Source organism: Callorhinus ursinus, unplaced genomic scaffold (genome assembly GCF_003265705.2).
Source record: "Callorhinus ursinus isolate GAN/ISIS: 27379988/994484 unplaced genomic scaffold, GSC_fseal_2.0 scaffold51, whole genome shotgun sequence".
NCBI lineage: Eukaryota > Metazoa > Chordata > Mammalia > Carnivora > Otariidae > Callorhinus > Callorhinus ursinus.
In genome coordinates, this window is record NW_027397113.1 from 7,830,208 (window position 1) to 7,846,735 (window position 16,528).

Sequence of the window (16,528 nt, forward strand, 5' to 3'; positions counted from 1 at the left end):
TGAAATCGAGCCCTGCGTCAGGCTCCGAGCTGGGTGTGGAGCCTGCTTGAGATTCTTTCTCCCTCTGTCCGCCCCCACCCCACCCCTGGCCAAGTAAATAAATAAAACCTTTAAAAAATAAGAAATCAACTGGATGTAGAGAAGTCTGAGTTGCAGGCACCTGGGTGGCTCAGTTGGTTAAGCGACTGCCTTCGGCTCAGGTCATGATCCTGGAGTCCCGGGATCGAGTCCCACATGGGGCTCCAGTCCCACATCGGGCTCCCTGCTCAGCAAGGAGTCTGCTTCTCCCTCTGACCCTCTTCCCTCTCGTGCTCTCTATCTCTCATTCTCTCTCTCTCAAATAAATAAATAAAATCTGAAAAAAAAAGAAAGAAAAATCTGAGTTGCTACAGAGTATAATCCTCATTTTTGCTGGTTCTACAACTTTTTTTTTTAAGATTTTATTTATTTATTTGACAGAGATAGACACAGCGAGAGAAGGAACACAAGCAGGGGGAGTGGGAGAGGGAGAAGCAGGCCTCCAGCTGAGCAGGGAGCCCGATGCGGGGCTCAATCCCAGGACCCTGGGATCATGACCTGAGCCAAAGGCAGACGCTTAACGACTGAGCCACCCAGGCGCCCCTGGTCCTACAACTTTAAATTATAGAACTAACATTTATATGAATTTCAAATACTGCTGAAGAATACAAAAGAAAGTTCCTCTTTTCCTCAAGACGTAATTACCCCTTGCAGAGCAGATTTTTATTCAATGTCGATATTCTCTTTGTTCACTCAATAGATGATGGACAGCATTCCATGTTGGTAAATCATAGCCTCCTTGGTGATGTTAAAGGCGGTGTAACTTTCCATAGAAGGATGCTCCTTGACTGATAGAAGCCATCGCTCTTTAGTGGCACATTTGTCTTCAGTGTTTGCTATGGGCATCTTTATGTATCCTCACATTTGTGTATTTCTATAGGGTGCTTACCTGGAAGTAGATGAAAAATGCAGTATGGGGCGCCTGGGTGGCTCAGTCGTTAAGCATCAGCCTTCGGCTCAGGTCATGATCTCAGGGTCCTGGGATCGAGCCCCACCTTGGGTTTCCTGCTCAGCGGGGAAACTGCCTCTCCCTCTGCTCCTCTCCCCTGTTGTGCTCTCACTGTCTCTCTCAAAATGAATACATAAAAAGTCTTAAAAAAAAAAAAAAGACAGTACCATACAATTAATGATTTTTTTTTAAAGATTTTATTTATTTATTTGAGAGAGAGAGAGCCCAAGAGGGGGTAGGGTCAGAGGGAGAAGCAGACTCCCCGCCGAGCAGGGAGCCCGATGTGGGACTCGATCCCGGGACTCCGGGATCATGACCTGAGCCGAAGGCAGTCGCCCAACCAACTGAGCCACCCAGGCGCCTCCTGATTTTTTTTTTTTTTATCATTGGACCTCAGGATAAATGAGGTGTGTTAGAACTAACATACTAAGAACTTAGTGTGTTATAACACTTAACCTCTCTAACACACCACACTGTAGTGAATGCTGTGTCCCTGTTTTATTTGCTTCCCGTATTTCCTCAACATTTATTCATTTACAAATGAGGGCCCAATCTCATTATTCAAGACATGCTCTGCATGCATTCTCATTTACTCTTCACAGTCTTTCCAAGAGATAGAATCACCTGGGAGGAGATGAGAAATTTGAAGTTCTAAATGGTTTGGAGCTACAAGTAAGGAGTTGAGTTAGGATGCCCAACTCCAAAGTAGATGTTCTTCACTCCGCTATGGAGAGGCAAATTAACATAGTGGTTTGGTGAATGCATACCGCATGGGTGTGGATCCTAGCTTGGCTACTTACCAGCTTTGTGACCTTAGGTAAATTATCTCCTTTTTCTGAGTTTCCTATGACTAATAATAGTATAATCATATAGATTGTTGTGATGATTGAACAGGCATTAATCACCTAAGTCTCCAGTGGAGCGGGGAGGTGGAAGGGGGTGGTCAAAGCAGGATTCCCTTAGAAAGGAAACCTGGGGTCCAGTCTCAAAAATGACTGGGAGTTAACCAATCCCACAGAAGAGGCGGGACATCCCAGGCAGAGGGACTGGTAGGTGCAAAGGCCTGGAAGAGCAAATGGGCCTGTTTTGCAATATGCACAAGTTAGCAGCAAGTGGTGGGAGACGACACTGTGCACTACTAACATTTACACGGTACAGTCTTGCCAGGCACCGAAGGCAAGTGCTTACTGTTACTCTCAGTTTTACAGAGAGGGCTCTAAACAAACAACAACAACAACAACAAATAAAACGGAGGAAGCCACACTACCAGCACTTAAATTTCATCCTAAGTGACTGGGGCCTTATGGAGAATTTTTAAGCAGGGAGGTGATGACAGGATCAGATAACTGTGTTCTGCAAAAATCCCTTTGGCAGTGGGGCGGAGGATGGCTCAATTCCCCGGAGAGGATGAGCAGGTCAAAGACCAAGCACATTTCTATGGCTCCTGATCAACATTGCCAAATAACATTCCAACTGGTTGCGCTCAGGGACCCCATCGAGGGCTTGCTACATTCCGCCCACGGGTTTCAGGGCCGCACCACCCTTCTTCCCCACCGCCGCCGGGCGGCCCAGCTTCGGGGGCGCCTCCCGGTCGGCGACTCCGACGCGCCACCACCCATCCCCGCCCGCGCCGGGCCCAGGCGGCGGGGCCAGGCCTGTGCTTTCTGGCTCTCGGCGGCACCCGTCCACGCCCGCCGCCACGTGACCCAAACAGATCCGGGCACTTCCGCTTCCCCTCGGCTTTCTTCTCGTCAGTGTCGGCTGAGGGTCCAGAGCCGGGTAAGTGAGAGAGCGGCCGGCTGGGGCGTCGGGGGCGGGACCGCGCGCGGCCCGGGGGCACCCCGCGCTGACCCCCGCCCCTGCGCCCTCCTTCTCGCCCTCCCCCAGGTCCCCGCGGAAGCGGCGGTGGCGGCGCCATGGCGGAGCTGACGGCTCTGGAGAGTCTCATCGAGATGGGCTTCCCCAGGGGACGCGCGTAAGGCAGCCCCCCAGACCCTGGCCCGCGGGGATCGCGGACCTGTCTGGCCCTTCCCCCAGCCTGGCCTCAGGCTCCACGCCCCAGCCTGACCGGCACCATGGCTCGCGGGCGCTATTCACGGTGTTTCTGCCCCCAGGGAGAAGGCTCTGGCCCTCACAGGGAACCAGGGCATCGAGGCTGCAATGGACTGGTGAGCGCTCAGACCGGGTGGCACGGGCCTGGGGGGCTGCTGGGAGGGCCAGCGTCAGGGTTAACCTCCCTCCCGACTTTCCCTGCCAGGTTGATGGAGCACGAAGACGACCCCGATGTAGACGAGCCGCTCGCGACCCCCCTCGGACATGTCCTGGGAAGGGAACCCACCGCCTCGGAGCAAGGTGGCCCCGAAGGTCCTGACTGAGGGGCACTGTGGTTATTCACGTGCGCTCGAGGAGGATGAACGGGCAATAATACTGATTGCTTGTTTGTAGGACCCGGCTCTGCAGCCGGAGAAGGCAAACCCACTTTGAGTGAAGAGGAGAGACAGGAACAGACTAAGAGGTATAGTAAGGAACAGTGGCACGTTTCTGAGGGTCACCTTCCACCTGTCCACAGTTCACAAGTCTGGTTAAAGAACCTGGAAGTTAACACCTTCCCTCTGTCCTGCCTTGGCGGTTTCCTTTCTGTTTCTTTCATCTCTCTTTGGACACGTGTTCCCGCGTTTCATTTTGAATCCCGGTTATAAACTCACCTTCTTGATCTGTGTTCATTTCTTTTGAGCTCCTTCTTTTCTGCAACACAGGATGTTGGAGCTGATGGCCCAGAAGCAGCGGGAGCGGGAAGAAAGAGAGGAGCGAGAGGCTTTGGAACGGGAACGGCAGCGCAGGAAACAAGGGCAGGAGTTGTCAGCTGCTCGACAGCGGCTTCAGGAAGATGAGATGCGCCGGGCTGCTGAGGAGCGGAGGAGGGAAAAGGCTGAAGAGTTAGCAGCCAGGTCTGGGTGATGGGGATGTTGGCTAATAGAGGAGACGGGAAGCTAGGTTTGCTTTGTCAATGTCTGACCTACTTTCTTCCTGTCTACATTCCAGACAGAGAGTCCGAGAAAAGATTGAAAGAGACAAAGCAGAGAGAGCCAAGAAGGTAGGTGATTGGGAAGACGCTGGAGTAAGGAAGTAGGTGGGCTAGTAAAAAAAAAAAAAAAAAAAAAATTCCCTTTTCTAGCTTCAGAGGGAAAGGATTGGCATACGATGTTCCTCTCAAGAGTGGGTGAGGGCCTGATCGGTTTTCCCTTTGTCTTCCAGTATGGTGGGAGTGTGGGTTCTCGGCCTTCTCCACCAACAGAGCCGGGTGCTGTTCCCTCCTCTCCCAGCCAGGAGCCTCCCACCAAGCGGGAGTATGACCAGTGTCGCATACAGGTACTGATTCTAATTCCTGTCTTGCTTCTGGGACCCCTTCGTTGGCCTGTAAGATACCTGGCTCAGAGCTTTATTCAGTCAGGTTCTCTTTGCCAAACCTCTTCCTTCTTTGTAAGTGACTTTTGAAATCCCATCTCCTCTACTCTTGGAAAGATATCAAATTTCTCTTGCCCTGCTCTTAATTTAAATCCATTCCTCCCTTTTACCTCGGCAGTTACCTTTTTAGTTGTTCATGTTTTCATTTAGTTTATTACGCAGCTATTTGCACAATAGGGTATTTAGGTATTTTTGTTACGATCTTATCCTTGTGTTTGTTAAAATGTGAGGAAGCTGGAGTCTCTCTTCACTGCTTAGTAAAGCAGAGAAGTGGTTGTTCATCAGGGTGCTTCAAATAGTAATTATGCTGGTTCAGTCTCTCGAACAGGAAACAGAAGCCAACTTTGCAGCTCTTGTTTTCCTTACTTGGGCACCTCCTCAGGTTTGATGCTCCCAACACCGTATTACTCGCTTGCCCTCCAGGTCAGGCTGCCAGATGGGACCTCACTGACGCAGACATTCCGGGCTCGGGAACAGTTAGCAGCTGTGAGGCTCTATGTGGAGCTCCACCGCGGGGAAGAGCCTGGGGGAGACCAGGACCCTGTGCAGTTGCTCAGTGGCTTCCCCCGGCGGGCCTTCTCAGAGGCTGACATGGAACGGCCTCTGCAGGAGCTGGGTATGACACCTGGGACCAGAAAGAGGACTTGGCGGGGGGGGGGTGGTGAGGGGGATGCCTGAGAAAGGAAGGAATGCCAGGAGAAGAGACTTTGTGGGGATGGAATGCGGCCAGAAACTTTGGGGGGCAGAAGGCAAGGATCTTTGTGGTCAAAGCTGTTTTCTTCCATCTTAGGACTTGTGCCTTCTGCTGTCCTCATTGTGGCCAAGAAATGTCCCAGCTGAGAGGCCTTTATCCCGCCATCCCTCTCTGACCTCTTCATCTTTGATAAAGCACTGACATCTCCTTCCTAATAAATAGACCCTCTGAGTTCTGTATGTGCCTGACTCCTTCCTGAATGGCTGGTAGGGACAAAACTGAGGCAGGGGAAGAAGCCAAAGGGAAGGCATTTAGGATAGGCCCTATTTTTCATCTTAAGTTTTTTTTTTTTTTTTAAGATTTTTTTTTTAGATGTTTTTCTCTCTTTTTTTTTAAAGACTTTATTTATTTTTGCGAGAGAGAGAGAATGAGCAGGCGGGGTGGGGGGGAGGCAGAGAGAGAAGCAGACTGCCCGCTGAGCAGGGAGTCCGATGCGGGACTCGATCCCAGGACCCTGGGATCACGACCTGAGCCGAAGGCAGACGCTTAACCGACTGAGCCACCCAGGCGCCCTAAAAGGGTAATTTTTTAAATGTAGCCATTCACAAGTGGCCAGGGGAGCATTGCAGTGACCTTTACAACTGCATTTCTTCTTCACTAAAAAGTATTGAGTACTTAATATGCACCGCACAGGTTTAACTGCTGTATACGTATTAACGGAGATAAGAAGGCAGTTATCTGGGAATAAGTACAAGTATCCCATTTTAGAGATTGGGACACCAAAGCACATGGCTTCCTGAAACCAACACAGGTAACCAACAGTAGAACCTGGACACACCTGGGGAAGTCCAACTCTAGGGCTCAGGCTCTCAACCTCCAAGCTCCTGCAATCATAGCCCCTCACTGTTGCTGATCACCTCACCCTCATGTTCCCTCAAAGAGCTGCTAACCTTTTCCCCGTCATTCCCGGGCTAGGAAAAAGGCCACAATTAAACCAAAGATCACACATAACAAATGTGTTTGGCTTAGGGCTTCACCATCCAGCAGCTGAAAACAGCACCAGTGCTCCCATCTGGGTTTACACCTGTGTTACCAAGCTGTATTTACTGTTCTGGCTTTATTTAAATAAAAGCAGGCGCTTTTTTTCCCCCTTCAATTGAAATCTTGCTTGGAACCACAGGATGTAAAATAGACCACAAGGGGGCACCTGGGTGGCTCAGTTGGTTAAGGGCCCCACTCTTTGGTTTCTGCTCAGGTAATCTCGGCCTTATGAGACTGAGCCCCACTCCTCCCACCATCTGCACTAAGCAGAGAGTCCGCTTATGACTCCCTCTCTTCCTCCCCACCAGGGTCTCTCAAATGTTTTTTTTAATTAAAGGTTTTATTTATTTATCAGAGAGAGCACAAGCAGGGAGAGTGGCAGGCAGAGGGAGAAGCCGGCTCCTTGCTGAGCAAGGAGCCCAATGCGGGGCTCCATGCCAGGACCACAGGATCATGACCTGAGCCGAAGGCAGACACTTAACCGAGCCACCCAGGCTTCCCTCAAATAAATTAAAAAAAAAAAAAACAGGGAGTGAATTGGTTGACTTGGATGTAGGGTGTGACTCAAATGCCAGCTTTACTTCATTACTTCGGTGGCATCTGCAAGAGATCCCATGACTGGATTCAGAGATTGTGAACTACCTTGAAGTCCCTTGGAAGGGGAAACCATCCCCTACATTTATTGAAAGGCTGGTCTGTGCCAAGCAATGCACTTTACATTTCCAAGTTAGTCTTTTTACAACAACCTTCAAGATATTGACACCCTTTATGGAACAGGACTGAGGCTCGGAGAGGTTTTGTAATCTGCAGGACTTTAATCAAGATCTGTCTGACTCAAAGCACGCTTCTTTCACTCCTAGCAAATTGGCCTCCAACAGTCTAGTATCCCCAGAAAGCATCATGGCACATGCTAAATGCTAGCGGCCCCTCTCCAACCCCACTCAAAGAACAGGAAACCCAAAGCGTCCTCCATGGGCATCTATTGCTACAAGATTTTCCAGGATAGTTTTGATTTCGAGAATGTCGCCTGGTTATCACCAAAAGTACACTCAAACAGACCACATGCCCTGATTTGTGTTTTGAAAATGTGGTCCCTCCTGGGCAGTGGGAGCCACAGTCTTCCACGTCCCCTGCACGGACCCCCAGAACACTCTAGACATAGGCGTCAGACCGCAGGGCTCACTGACTGGACGGAGGAACGTGACTTATTGGCTCCTTCAGTTCTCACATCCGACGCCCCCGCCGCGACGCAGGACGTGAAAGCGCAGTCAGGGCAGCGTCTGCGGGTGGAGGGGGCACGTGCTCACCCCGCAGCGGCTCCCAGGGCCTCAGGGCGGCCTGGGCGCGGTATCCCGGGTCCGGACTCCCTACCCGGCCTACGGCGGAGAAGCCAGGTCGGACTCCTGAGCGGGAGCAAGGTCCCAGCGCCCACGAGGGAGGTCCGGGCTCACGCTGATCTCCCGCCGCCGCCGACCGTCCAGTTCTTCCTCCAGGCCACGTTGTCCTGCGTGGCCGCTGCCTCCTGCAGAGTGGCCAGCACTAACTCTTTGGTCCTGGCTGCCTCGTCCCTGCGCCGCGGGTCCTGCTCGGGCATCTCCTGCGAGCAGGAAGGGAGGTTCGCAGTTCTGACCGCCCCCCCCCAAGCCGGGGGCTCTCCGCCCGCTCGTCCCACCTCGCACCCCCAGTAACTCCCACCTTCAGCATCTCCTGCTTCCGCTGCTCTCCCGGGGTCACGAGGACAAAGAGCGCGGAGCCCACGCCAGCCCCCGCGCCCAGGAGGGCACCCACGATCAGCGCTTTGCGCAAGGTGTCCATGGCCGACCGCGCGCCCGGCGAGGCGCCCTCTGAAGCCTCCCGCAGCTTGGGAAGCCGGCCACGACGTCTCACCGCCCCCCGCGCGGGCTAGAGCGGCGCGTAGAGGAAACCATAGAGAAGGGGCCGGGCTAGAGAGGGCCTGATCGGCCAAGCGCTCCGAATCTAGAGCGCCTGCGTCTTAAAAGACTGGGTTTGGCAGGGAAGGTTGAGCGCGTCCCGAAGTGTTGGCGGCGAGGGCCGAGCCCCGGACCCACTGTCAGGAAATTCCAAGTGGGATTGCTAAAGGGAGCGTGCGTGTCAGAGTGCGTGTCAGCCTGGTTGCTGTGGGTTTTGCAGTTGCCCAGTTCCGAAATCTCGTGCGAGGACTGTGCTCTGTAGTTTCCTACAATGATTTGTGCTTTTTCAGTACAGCACATACTGGACATCCAGATGCTTACACACCTCAATCTACTGACCCTCTCCAGATTCCCTCAATTTATGAACAAAAACTCAAAGCCAGGTGTACTGGGTGAGGACAAAGGTATATATATATTTATTTATTTTTCTTTATTTTACTTTTTAAAAGATTTTAAGTAATGTCCACACCCAATGTGGGACTCGAACTCAGGACCCCGAGATCATGAGTCGCAGACTCCACCGACGGAGCCAGCCAGACACCCTATTTTACTTGTTAAATAAACGCGTTGAAAGTAAATTTGTTGCGGACGCCTGGGTGGTTCAGTTGGTTAAGCGTCTGCCTTTGGCTGAGGTCATGATCTCAGGCTTCAGGGATGGAGCCCCAACTTGGGTCTCCCTGCTCAACTGGGGTCGGCTTCTCCCTCTCCCTCTGCTCCTCCCCACTGCGCGTGCTCTCTCAAGTAAATAAAAAACCATTTTTTTCCTAAAGATTTTATTTATTCACTTGACAGAGAGAGAGAGAGAGAACGAGAGCAGGAACACAAGCAGGGGGAGTGGGAGAGGGAGAAGCAGGTTTCCCGATGAGCCGGGAGCCTGACGTGGAACCCGATCCCAGGACCCTGGGACCATGACCTGGGCCGAAGGCAGACGCCCAACAACTGAGCCACCCAGGCGCCAGTAAATAAAATCTTTTAAAAAAAGAAAGTAAATTTGTTGTTTTTCTCATCATGGTATACCCAGGCACCCCCCACCCCCTGCCAATGAAAACTCTGAATTTGGAGTAACATACTGAATTCTAGTTTGGAGAACAAAGCACCTTTTAGTTGGGTAACTCTGGGCAAGTCATTTAAGTTCTTTGTGCCCACCCAGGGCATCTGGATCAGGAAATAGGGCTAATGACAGTATCTATCTCATAGTTACAGGATTATTAAATGAGTTTATATATAAAGCATTTAAAACAGTTCCCGGCAAATAGTTAACACCATATGAATATTCGTGAAATAAGACACAAACATGTCAAATCAGGAGACCCAGTAAGCAAAGAAATCAGGAAATTCTAAGTTTGTTAGCAAAGCTCTTCACTCACAGGGCTTTCATCCAGATGCCCTTGTTGATTCCTATCCCTCCTGCCTTTCTCAGTGTCACCCAGGGAGTGAGGAGACATAAAGCTCCTATTCCACCTCTTGGGATTTTCCCCTCCCCTGGAAGGCCCATAATCTCCTAGCTTGTCATTCTCTTCTCAGAAGTGATTAAGGGGCCAGGCTCCAAAGATTAAAGGAGCAGTCTGTGGAGGGTACTGAGCAGGGGTACTCCACTTGGAGTTCAACCACTCTGTACTCTAAGAATTAGCACCCATGGCCCTTGTGCCAGGGAGCAGTGAGGATGGGCCTTGGCCTAGAGATAGCCCAGGCTCCTCCCAGCACCCAGAAAGTCCTCAGCTGACCAGCCCTCTGTGGATGGACGGAGGAGAAATTGTCAGGGTTGAAGGCCACCAGGATGTTCAGGTTAGTACTTCTCCACCCTGTGTCTGGCTGCTGGCTCATCCTCCAACTTGGTCCAAGCACCCTGCTATCCCGATTCAGGTTGTCTCTCAAAAGACCCACCTGCCCTCCATTGTGGTGGAAGCCTCTGAGGTGAGTGAAGACAGCGGGGAGCTTGGTTGGCCACATGAGGAGCTGCTGCTGCTCACCGATGAGGAAGAGGAGGCCGAGGTCTTCTTCCAGGACCAAAGTGAAGAGCCAGGTGAGGGAGGCAGCTGCTTCAGCGGGGTCGTTGTGACCTGGATGTTCTGGGCAGGACTGAGATAGGGACCTCAGCTGTGTCCCCCACGCCAAGCAGTACAAGCATACAGTAGGTTCTTAGTAAATGTAGTGGGGAAAAAGTAGAGGTGGAGAGAAAAGTCAAGGTGTCTGGCAACGTTGAACTTCAGAGGGAAGTTCTGAGCTCAGATGGGTCTGAGGGTGATGCCTTTTAATTATTTTTAATGTTTTAAAATATTCACATTGTTTGGGGCGCCTGGGTGGCTCAGTCGGTCAAGCGTCTGCCTTCAGCTCATGATCCCAGGATTCTGGGATCAAGTTCCGCATCGGGCTCCTTGCTCAGTGGGGAGCCTGCTTCTCCCCTGCCTGCCGCTCCCCAAGCTTGTGCTTGCTCTCTCCCTGTGTGTGTGTCAAATAAATAAATAAAATATTTTAAAAAAAAATTCACATTGTTGTGGGGGAAAAAGTAATAAAACTATCCCAAATCAACTACCCCGAGATAAGTTACATTTTGGATGCCTTTCCTTCCAGACTTTCCCCCATGTCTGATACTGTTCTAGAAGCTTATTTATTAGCATTTACAGTGTGCTAAATGCTTTTATCTCATGATTTTCAGAACCCAGTGAGGGAGATCCTTTCATCCTCATGAGGAAACAGGCTGTGAAATTAGCCTTTTTTTTTTTTAAGATTTTATTTTGTCAGAGAGTGAGAGAAAGAGCACAAGCAGGGGGAGAGGAAGGCAGAGGGAAAAGCAGGCTCTCCGCTGACCAAGGAGTCCAATGTGGGGGCTTGATCCCAGGACGTTGGGATCATGACCTGAGCCCAAGGCAGACGCTTAACCGAGCCACCCAGGCGTCTCAAATTAGCCTTTTTTTTAAAAAAAGATTTTTTATTTTATTTACTTGACAGAGAGAGAGAGAGAGAGAGCACAAGCGGGGGGGGGATGGCAGAGGGAGAGGGAGAAGCAGACTCCCTGCTGAGCATCAGGGAGCCAGATGTGGGGCTCGATCCCAGGATCCTGGGATCATGACCTGAGCCAGATGCTTAATGGACTGAGCCACCTAGGCGCCCCTGAAATTAGCCTCTTAATTATAATTGCTGTATTACTTTTTTCAATAGGAAAGAAATACACAAATTTGTTTCATCTTTTAAAAAGTCAGTAATAGATCAGGACTACTTTTCATTCTTTTTTTTTAAGATTTTTATTTATTTATTTGAGAGAGAGAGAATGAGAGAGAGAGAGCACGAGAGGGAAGAGGGTCAGAGGGAGAAGCCGACTCCCCGCCGAGCAGGGAGCCCGATGCGGGACTCGATCCCGGGGCTCCAGGATCATGACCTGAGCCGAAGGCAGTCGCTAATACTTTTCCATTCTTAATGGGCTCTTCAATTCCTCTCTCCCCCAGGCTGGACTTGGAGCCCACTGGACCCCAGATCTCCCTTAAGAACCTTTAACCCAGAACTCAGCTGGGGGCAGGAACAGGGAGAACAAGAGGTCTCCTGGATTCCTGAGGATACAGAGTATCAGGAAGCCTCCAACCCCTGTCCTCTCTGGAACCCAGCTGCCAGCTCCCGGGTTTGTAGAAGCTACTTTGTGGAATATTCACATCTCCTGCCTCCCAGGAGCTTGGAGGGTAAGTATTGTACTGCCTCCCTCCACGTTTCGTGGTTTGTTATGAGGCCCTTCTATGGGTTCTTTCAGTCTTCTTTTACAGGTGAGGACAAGAGGGTTAGAGGTGAGGCCACTGGCTCCCACAAGTCAGTCAATACTGGGATTTGGATTAAGGACCTCTCTATTAAAAAACTCCCCAAACAGGGGCGCCTGGGTGGCTCAGTCGGTTAAGCACCCCAACTCTTGGTTTTGGCTCAGGCCATGATCTCAGGGAGGAGCCCTGATTTGGGCTCCGTACTGGGCATGGAGACTGCTTGGGATTCTCCCTCTGCCTCTGCCCCTCCCCCTGCTCGCTCACTCTCTCTAAAAAAAGTAAATCTAAAAACAGACAAAACCCTAAACCCCTCAAACAAAAAAACCCCACAGAACTCCTGTGTTTTTAGGAGTTCCCGTTCGTTGGGGCTGGGGAATGAGCCACTGCACCTTCTCTGCTCAGCACTCCGTCTTGTGCCTGGCATTGCTAAATGCTCCATGTTTCACCCATCATCATATGTAATCCTCTGACTCCGGGTATTAATTCCTACCCTGCTGCTAGAGCGTGAACTGGGGCACAGAAACATTCAATACTCTGTGCACCCAGCTAATAAATGTGGAGGCCAGGCTTCAAATCCTTGCTTCCCAGCCATCTTACAAAGTTGAAAAGCTACCCAACGCTCTCCTCACCCAACAGAAAAATTCGGGTCAGGGCTGAAGTCTTTAATGAGAGCCTTGAACCAAGTAAGCAAAGTAGGTGATGCCCCCAAAAGGGCCTAGCTCCTGCACAGTCACAGTCCAGCCTGGGGACCCTTGCTCCAGGCAAGGCAGCCGCACATCAGGGTCCTCATCTGAGAACTGAACCAGGGTCCCCTGGGGGCTTAGGACCCTGAGGCACTCTGACAGAAGCTGGTAAGCCCCAGGCAGACCACCTCGGGAAATAGCATCCCAGGTGCCCTTATCCAGCACTAGCTGGAAGGAGCCTGAGGAAGCCACTGGCTCCAGATTCTGGGCATCAGCCTGCATGAAGTGGAGTTGGGAAGCAGGATGCCCAGGACAGAGGGGTGTTTGGCCTTGACCACCTTCCAGAAGACTCTTCATGTGGGCAACAGCCACAGGAGAGAAGTCCACCCCCAGCACATCCACGGGATGTGGGCACTTGGTGTAGAGGCCTGTACACAGGCTGGAGGTCCCACAGCCCACGTCCAACACCCTTGGTGGGCAGGCAGCTCCTGACTCCTGCAGCAGCGGAAGTAGCAACCCCTGGGCTTCCTCATACCCAAAGAACCAATCGAACGTGGGGACGCTGCCCCTACCGGCATCGGCATGGAGCTTATCCCAGAGGCGACGGTCGGCCAGGCAGCTACCAGCCAGGGAGCCTGTGGACGAGTGGAGTACGTGTGTCACCCAGCGCCCAAGTTCCATCCAAATCCTGCAGAAACGGTGCTATGTACCCTGGGGTTTGAAGAATCACAATTTCGGGGACTAGACTCCCAGGTCACTAAGAACCCTCCCTCCCACTCTGTCCACCTTCCCTACCCGCCAAAGCGCGGCGCGCCCCAGCCGCCAGGGTCGCCACGTGGAGGGTTCGGCGCAGCGCGGCCATCTGGAAATCCCGGCAAGGTCGGCCAGAGAACCTTCTGCGAAACGTCGCCCGCACTCCCGCAGGAGCCTGAAGTCCAACAGAAAAGCTGCAAATTCCGCTTTGTGGAATAACGCGTACAGCCTCCCTAACAACCACCTCGGAAAAAAGAACGCGGACACACACCTACTAGGGTAGGAACGGCCTTTATTGATTGCAACGGGCAGTGAAAAGAGGAGGGGACACGACAGCTCCGGCTCCAGGGACGGTTCCAAGGACCTGAAATCAAAGGAGAAGGCTAAATTAGCACACCAGAGAGGAGCCTGCAGAACCCTGGTTCCGTCACGCTTCTCGGAGCCCGTGTCCCGGCGTCTGAGGATAGAACCGGCGGACCAGAAGCCGCGGGCACCGAAGACATGACGCCGAGGGGGCCGGAGCCCTTTCCCTCTGCCTCCGTACATTACGGGGACCGGGACCGCACACCCGACCCCCGCCAAGAAAAGGAGGGTGCGTAGGCCTCGCCCAGAACCCCACCCTGGCACCCACCTCGAGCAACCCGCTAGCGTACCTCTCCTACCGCCGTCCCGCAAAAGACGCGTAAAGCTGCCGAGCGCCTTTATATAGCCTTCAGGACCCGCCCCCGGTCTGCGATTGGCTCGCGGAGGGCGAGGGGCGGGGCCGACGCTGACGCTGCGCAGAGCCAAGACGTGGTGGTGGAGCCAGCATGGGCGCTCCCGGCGGAAAGATCAACCGGCCACGAACGGTGACCGTGTGGGCGCCCCGACTTTGTTTCCCCAAGCGTCCTGGAGCCCTCTAATCTCGCCAGAGATGGGAATCTATGGGCTGGAGTCGCCGGGTGCGGGGTCCCGGGTCGCGGCTTCCGTCTGATTAGCATCTTCCTCCCCCTTAGGAGCTGAAGAAGAAGCTGTTCAAGCGACGGCGGGTGTTGAGCCGGGAGAGGCGACTGAAGCACCGGGTGATCGGGGCTGTGATAGACGAAGGGCTGATCACGCGGAACCACCTGAAGAAGCGGGCGTGAGTGCCAGACCCTCTTCGCTTTGCTCCTCCCCACCGAGTCCCCTTTCTCCTTCCTGCCGAGCTCCACCGCAAGTATCCCCTCTGCTTTCCGTGTGCACTGACTTTTATATAAACAGCGTTTGTCAGCTGTGTTTGTGCCTACACTTCGCTATCCTGTCACAGGACCGGTAGCTCACAACCTCTCTGGGTCTGGGACCCCCACTGAGAATGTAAGAACTGTCGACTCACCCACCTCCCCAAGTAACATTATACGTCCACATAGATGTTTATAAATAAATTTAAAGCACACCCAGGACGCCTGGGTGGCTCAGTCGGTTAAGGGTTTGCCTTCACCTCAGGTCATGATCCCAGGGTCCTGGGATCGAGTCCTGTATCCGGCTCCTGGGATCAAGTCCTGCTCCATGCGAGAGAGAGAGAGAGAGAGAGAGAGAGAGAGAGCGAGAGCGCGAGAGCGAGCGAGCATGGGGGGGGGGTCAGAGGGACTCCCCCAAAGACCTTTTTAATAGCCGGAATCAACCTACCTTGGTTCAGGTTAAACTGGATATCTTTGTTCCTACCGACCCTTCAGGTCCAGTGCACGTGCCAACATTACTCTCTCTGGGAAGAAGCGCAGAAAGCTCCTCCAGCAGATCCGGCTGGCCCAGAAGGAGAAAGCAGCCATGGAAGGTGAGGCCCAGGCACAGAGGAGGGGTAAGGGGGCAGCCCGGATTCGTTGGGGTTCTTTAATGCTTCCTCTTTCCTTTTGGTCAGTGGAAGCCCCCACAAGGCCAGTCAGGACTAGTGAACCACGGCCGAAGCGGCAAAAGAAGACAAAAGCCCCCCAGGATGTAGACATGGAGGACCTTGAAGATGATAACTGAGTCTCTCACCCCTTCCACCAGAAGATTCTCAGCTGGAGCCAGAAGGACTCTGGTTGTTTCAGAGGACTTTGGAGAAAGCATTGCCCCTTTTCATTCTCCTCACACTCCCCTTCCCTGATGGCCTAGTAACCTGCCCCAGAGGGATGTGTTGAGAGGAAGAGGGTGGAGAAGAAAGACTGGAGAATGGGGCTCCCTCGCAGTCAGCTGCACTTTTAATAAAGCCCTAGAGTTCTTACGGAGAGGCGTGTGATTTAATGTGGGACCGGGAATGGGCCACGGGAATTGGGCTATGGGTGTGGAAACAAGACAATTAAGACCCCGGAGCTCACTTGAGCTAAGGCAATGAGAAGCCAGGCTCTGTGATGATCCTATCTCCCTAGTGGGTGACACTCCCAACTCCATTTCTGACAAAAATACAGCTTATTGCAGAGATGGTAGAGGAGATAAGGGTCCTGATATCAGCTCTGCCATTGCCTCTGTGTGACCAGAGGGAGCAAGTCACTTTATGTTATGTTTGTCTCCACTTCCTTTGCTGGATTTTATAAATATTTATTTATTTATTTATTTTTTAAAGATTTTATTTATTTATTTGACAGAGAAAGACACAGCGAGAGAGGGAACTCAAGCAGGGGGAGTGGGAAAGGGAGAAGCAGGCTTCCTGCAGAACAGAGAGCCCGATGTGGGGCTCGATCCCAGGACCCTGGGATCATGACCTGAGCCGAAGGCAGATGCTTAACGACTGAGCCACCCAGGCGCCCTAATATATAATTTATTTTTAAAGATTTATTTATTTTAGAGAGAGTTTGCGGGGGGGGGGGGGGGCTGCAGAGGGAGAGGGGAAGTCAACTCCCTGCTGAGTGCAGAGCCCTACGGGGGCTCCATCTCACAACCCTGAGATCAACTCTAAGATCATGACCTGAGTGGAAACCAAGAGTTGGGTGCTTAACTGACTGAGCCACCCAGGCACCCCTACTGGATTATATTTTTAATTTTATTTTAAGGAAGCTGTACGCAGGGCTGGACTCATGACCCTGAGATCAAGAGGTGCATGCTCTACAAACCGAGCCAGCCAGGCATCCCAGGATTATACTTTTAATAAACTGAAAACTAAACATTATTTTTCCCATTTAACATTCAGAACTTCTGTTGGAAGCTAGGGCTGGGATGTCTAAGGTAAAAAGCTGCCTGTGTGGAGGTGTGTTCAACAG

General features: G+C 52.2%; 5 protein-coding genes and 1 non-coding gene across 12 annotated transcripts; 3 read left to right on the top strand and 3 right to left on the bottom strand.

The window, feature by feature from the left end:
• Positions 1-2,651: 2,651 nt before the first annotated feature.
• On the top strand, positions 2,652-5,425 carry UBXN1 (UBX domain protein 1). 2 transcript variants are annotated; one of them, XM_025879048.2, is made up of 10 exons: positions 2,652-2,806; positions 2,915-3,002; positions 3,142-3,195; positions 3,285-3,391; positions 3,473-3,542; positions 3,784-3,975; positions 4,070-4,121; positions 4,283-4,396; positions 4,916-5,108; positions 5,283-5,425. In XM_025879048.2, the coding sequence occupies exons 2-10, from the start codon at positions 2,944-2,946 to the stop codon at positions 5,330-5,332; spliced, it is 891 nt and encodes a 296-aa protein (XP_025734833.1). In that variant the 5' UTR covers positions 2,652-2,806; positions 2,915-2,943; the 3' UTR covers positions 5,333-5,425. The 2 variants fall into 2 exon arrangements, with proteins under 2 accessions (XP_025734833.1, XP_025734834.1); XM_025879049.2 differs by having other exon boundaries at positions 3,285-3,379.
• A 1,451-nt stretch (positions 5,426-6,876) lies between these two features.
• Positions 6,877-8,147, bottom strand: UQCC3 (ubiquinol-cytochrome c reductase complex assembly factor 3). Its single transcript, XM_025878560.2, has 2 exons — positions 7,923-8,147; positions 6,877-7,824 (listed from the first exon to the last, which is right to left on the bottom strand). The coding sequence occupies exons 1-2, from the start codon at positions 8,040-8,042 to the stop codon at positions 7,675-7,677; spliced, it is 270 nt and encodes an 89-aa protein (XP_025734345.1). The 5' UTR covers positions 8,043-8,147; the 3' UTR covers positions 6,877-7,674.
• Positions 8,117-12,038, top strand: LBHD1 (LBH domain containing 1). Of its 3 annotated transcripts, none has more exons than XR_012375493.1 (2): positions 8,117-8,562; positions 11,602-11,714. XR_012375493.1 is itself a non-coding variant. In XM_073883583.1 (2 exons), exons 1-2 carry the CDS (start codon positions 9,794-9,796, stop codon positions 12,036-12,038), a joined length of 825 nt encoding a protein of 274 aa, XP_073739684.1. In that variant the 5' UTR covers positions 9,770-9,793. The 3 variants fall into 3 exon arrangements, 1 of the variants encoding a protein (XP_073739684.1); XR_012375492.1 differs by lacking the exon at positions 11,602-11,714 and adding an exon at positions 10,022-10,115; XM_073883583.1 differs by lacking the exon at positions 8,117-8,562 and adding an exon at positions 9,770-10,181 and having other exon boundaries at positions 11,602-12,038.
• Positions 10,155-14,124, bottom strand: CSKMT (citrate synthase lysine methyltransferase). 4 transcript variants are annotated; one of them, XR_003209668.2, is made up of 3 exons: positions 13,380-13,507; positions 13,157-13,295; positions 10,155-10,597 (listed from the first exon to the last, which is right to left on the bottom strand). XR_003209668.2 is itself a non-coding variant. In XM_073883584.1 (3 exons), exons 2-3 carry the CDS (start codon positions 13,444-13,446, stop codon positions 12,564-12,566), a joined length of 723 nt encoding a protein of 240 aa, XP_073739685.1. In that variant the 5' UTR covers positions 13,447-13,701; positions 13,991-14,124; the 3' UTR covers positions 11,428-12,563. The 4 variants fall into 4 exon arrangements, 3 of the variants coding, with proteins under 3 accessions (XP_073739685.1, XP_073739686.1, XP_073739687.1); XM_073883584.1 differs by lacking the exon at positions 10,155-10,597 and adding an exon at positions 13,991-14,124 and having other exon boundaries at positions 11,428-13,219; positions 13,380-13,701; XM_073883585.1 differs by lacking the exon at positions 10,155-10,597 and adding an exon at positions 13,969-14,006 and having other exon boundaries at positions 11,428-13,219; positions 13,380-13,701.
• On the bottom strand, positions 13,781-13,929 carry LOC112829859 (small nucleolar RNA SNORA57). The gene has a single exon (XR_003209775.1). It is a non-coding gene; the product is annotated as a small nucleolar RNA SNORA57 (small nucleolar RNA).
• Positions 14,099-15,559, top strand: CUNH11orf98 (chromosome unknown C11orf98 homolog). The gene is made up of 4 exons (XM_025878559.2): positions 14,099-14,185; positions 14,333-14,457; positions 15,029-15,126; positions 15,211-15,559. The coding sequence occupies exons 1-4, from the start codon at positions 14,147-14,149 to the stop codon at positions 15,318-15,320; spliced, it is 372 nt and encodes a 123-aa protein (XP_025734344.1). The 5' UTR covers positions 14,099-14,146; the 3' UTR covers positions 15,321-15,559.
• The last annotated feature ends 969 nt before the right edge of the window (positions 15,560-16,528 follow it).

Bases quoted from the DNA above. Each gene is read 5' to 3' on its own strand.
- UBXN1 (XM_025879048.2), top strand. From the start codon at position 2,944: ATGGCGGAGCTGACGGCTCTGGAGAGTCTCATCGAGATGGGCTTCCCC. The intron at 3,543-3,783 runs GTATAGTAAGGA...TCTGCAACACAG, and splicing joins AGACAGGAACAGACTAAGAG to GATGTTGGAGCTGATGGCCC. The intron at 3,976-4,069 runs GTCTGGGTGATG...TCTACATTCCAG, and splicing joins GCTGAAGAGTTAGCAGCCAG to ACAGAGAGTCCGAGAAAAGA.
- UQCC3 (XM_025878560.2), bottom strand. From the start codon at position 8,042: ATGGACACCTTGCGCAAAGCGCTGATCGTGGGTGCCCTCCTGGGCGCG. The intron at 7,825-7,922 runs GTGGGAGTTACT...TCCTGCTCGCAG, and splicing joins GGAAGCAGGAGATGCTGAAG to GAGATGCCCGAGCAGGACCC.
- LBHD1 (XM_073883583.1), top strand. From the start codon at position 9,794: ATGGCCCTTGTGCCAGGGAGCAGTGAGGATGGGCCTTGGCCTAGAGAT. The intron at 10,182-11,601 runs GTGAGGGAGGCA...TCTCTCCCCCAG, and splicing joins GGACCAAAGTGAAGAGCCAG to GCTGGACTTGGAGCCCACTG.
- CSKMT (XM_073883584.1), bottom strand. From the start codon at position 13,446: ATGGCCGCGCTGCGCCGAACCCTCCACGTGGCGACCCTGGCGGCTGGG. The intron at 13,220-13,379 runs GTAGGGAAGGTG...ACTCGTCCACAG, and splicing joins GGCGCGCCGCGCTTTGGCGG to GCTCCCTGGCTGGTAGCTGC.
- CUNH11orf98 (XM_025878559.2), top strand. From the start codon at position 14,147: ATGGGCGCTCCCGGCGGAAAGATCAACCGGCCACGAACG. The intron at 14,458-15,028 runs GTGAGTGCCAGA...CCGACCCTTCAG, and splicing joins AACCACCTGAAGAAGCGGGC to GTCCAGTGCACGTGCCAACA. The intron at 15,127-15,210 runs GTGAGGCCCAGG...CCTTTTGGTCAG, and splicing joins GGAGAAAGCAGCCATGGAAG to TGGAAGCCCCCACAAGGCCA.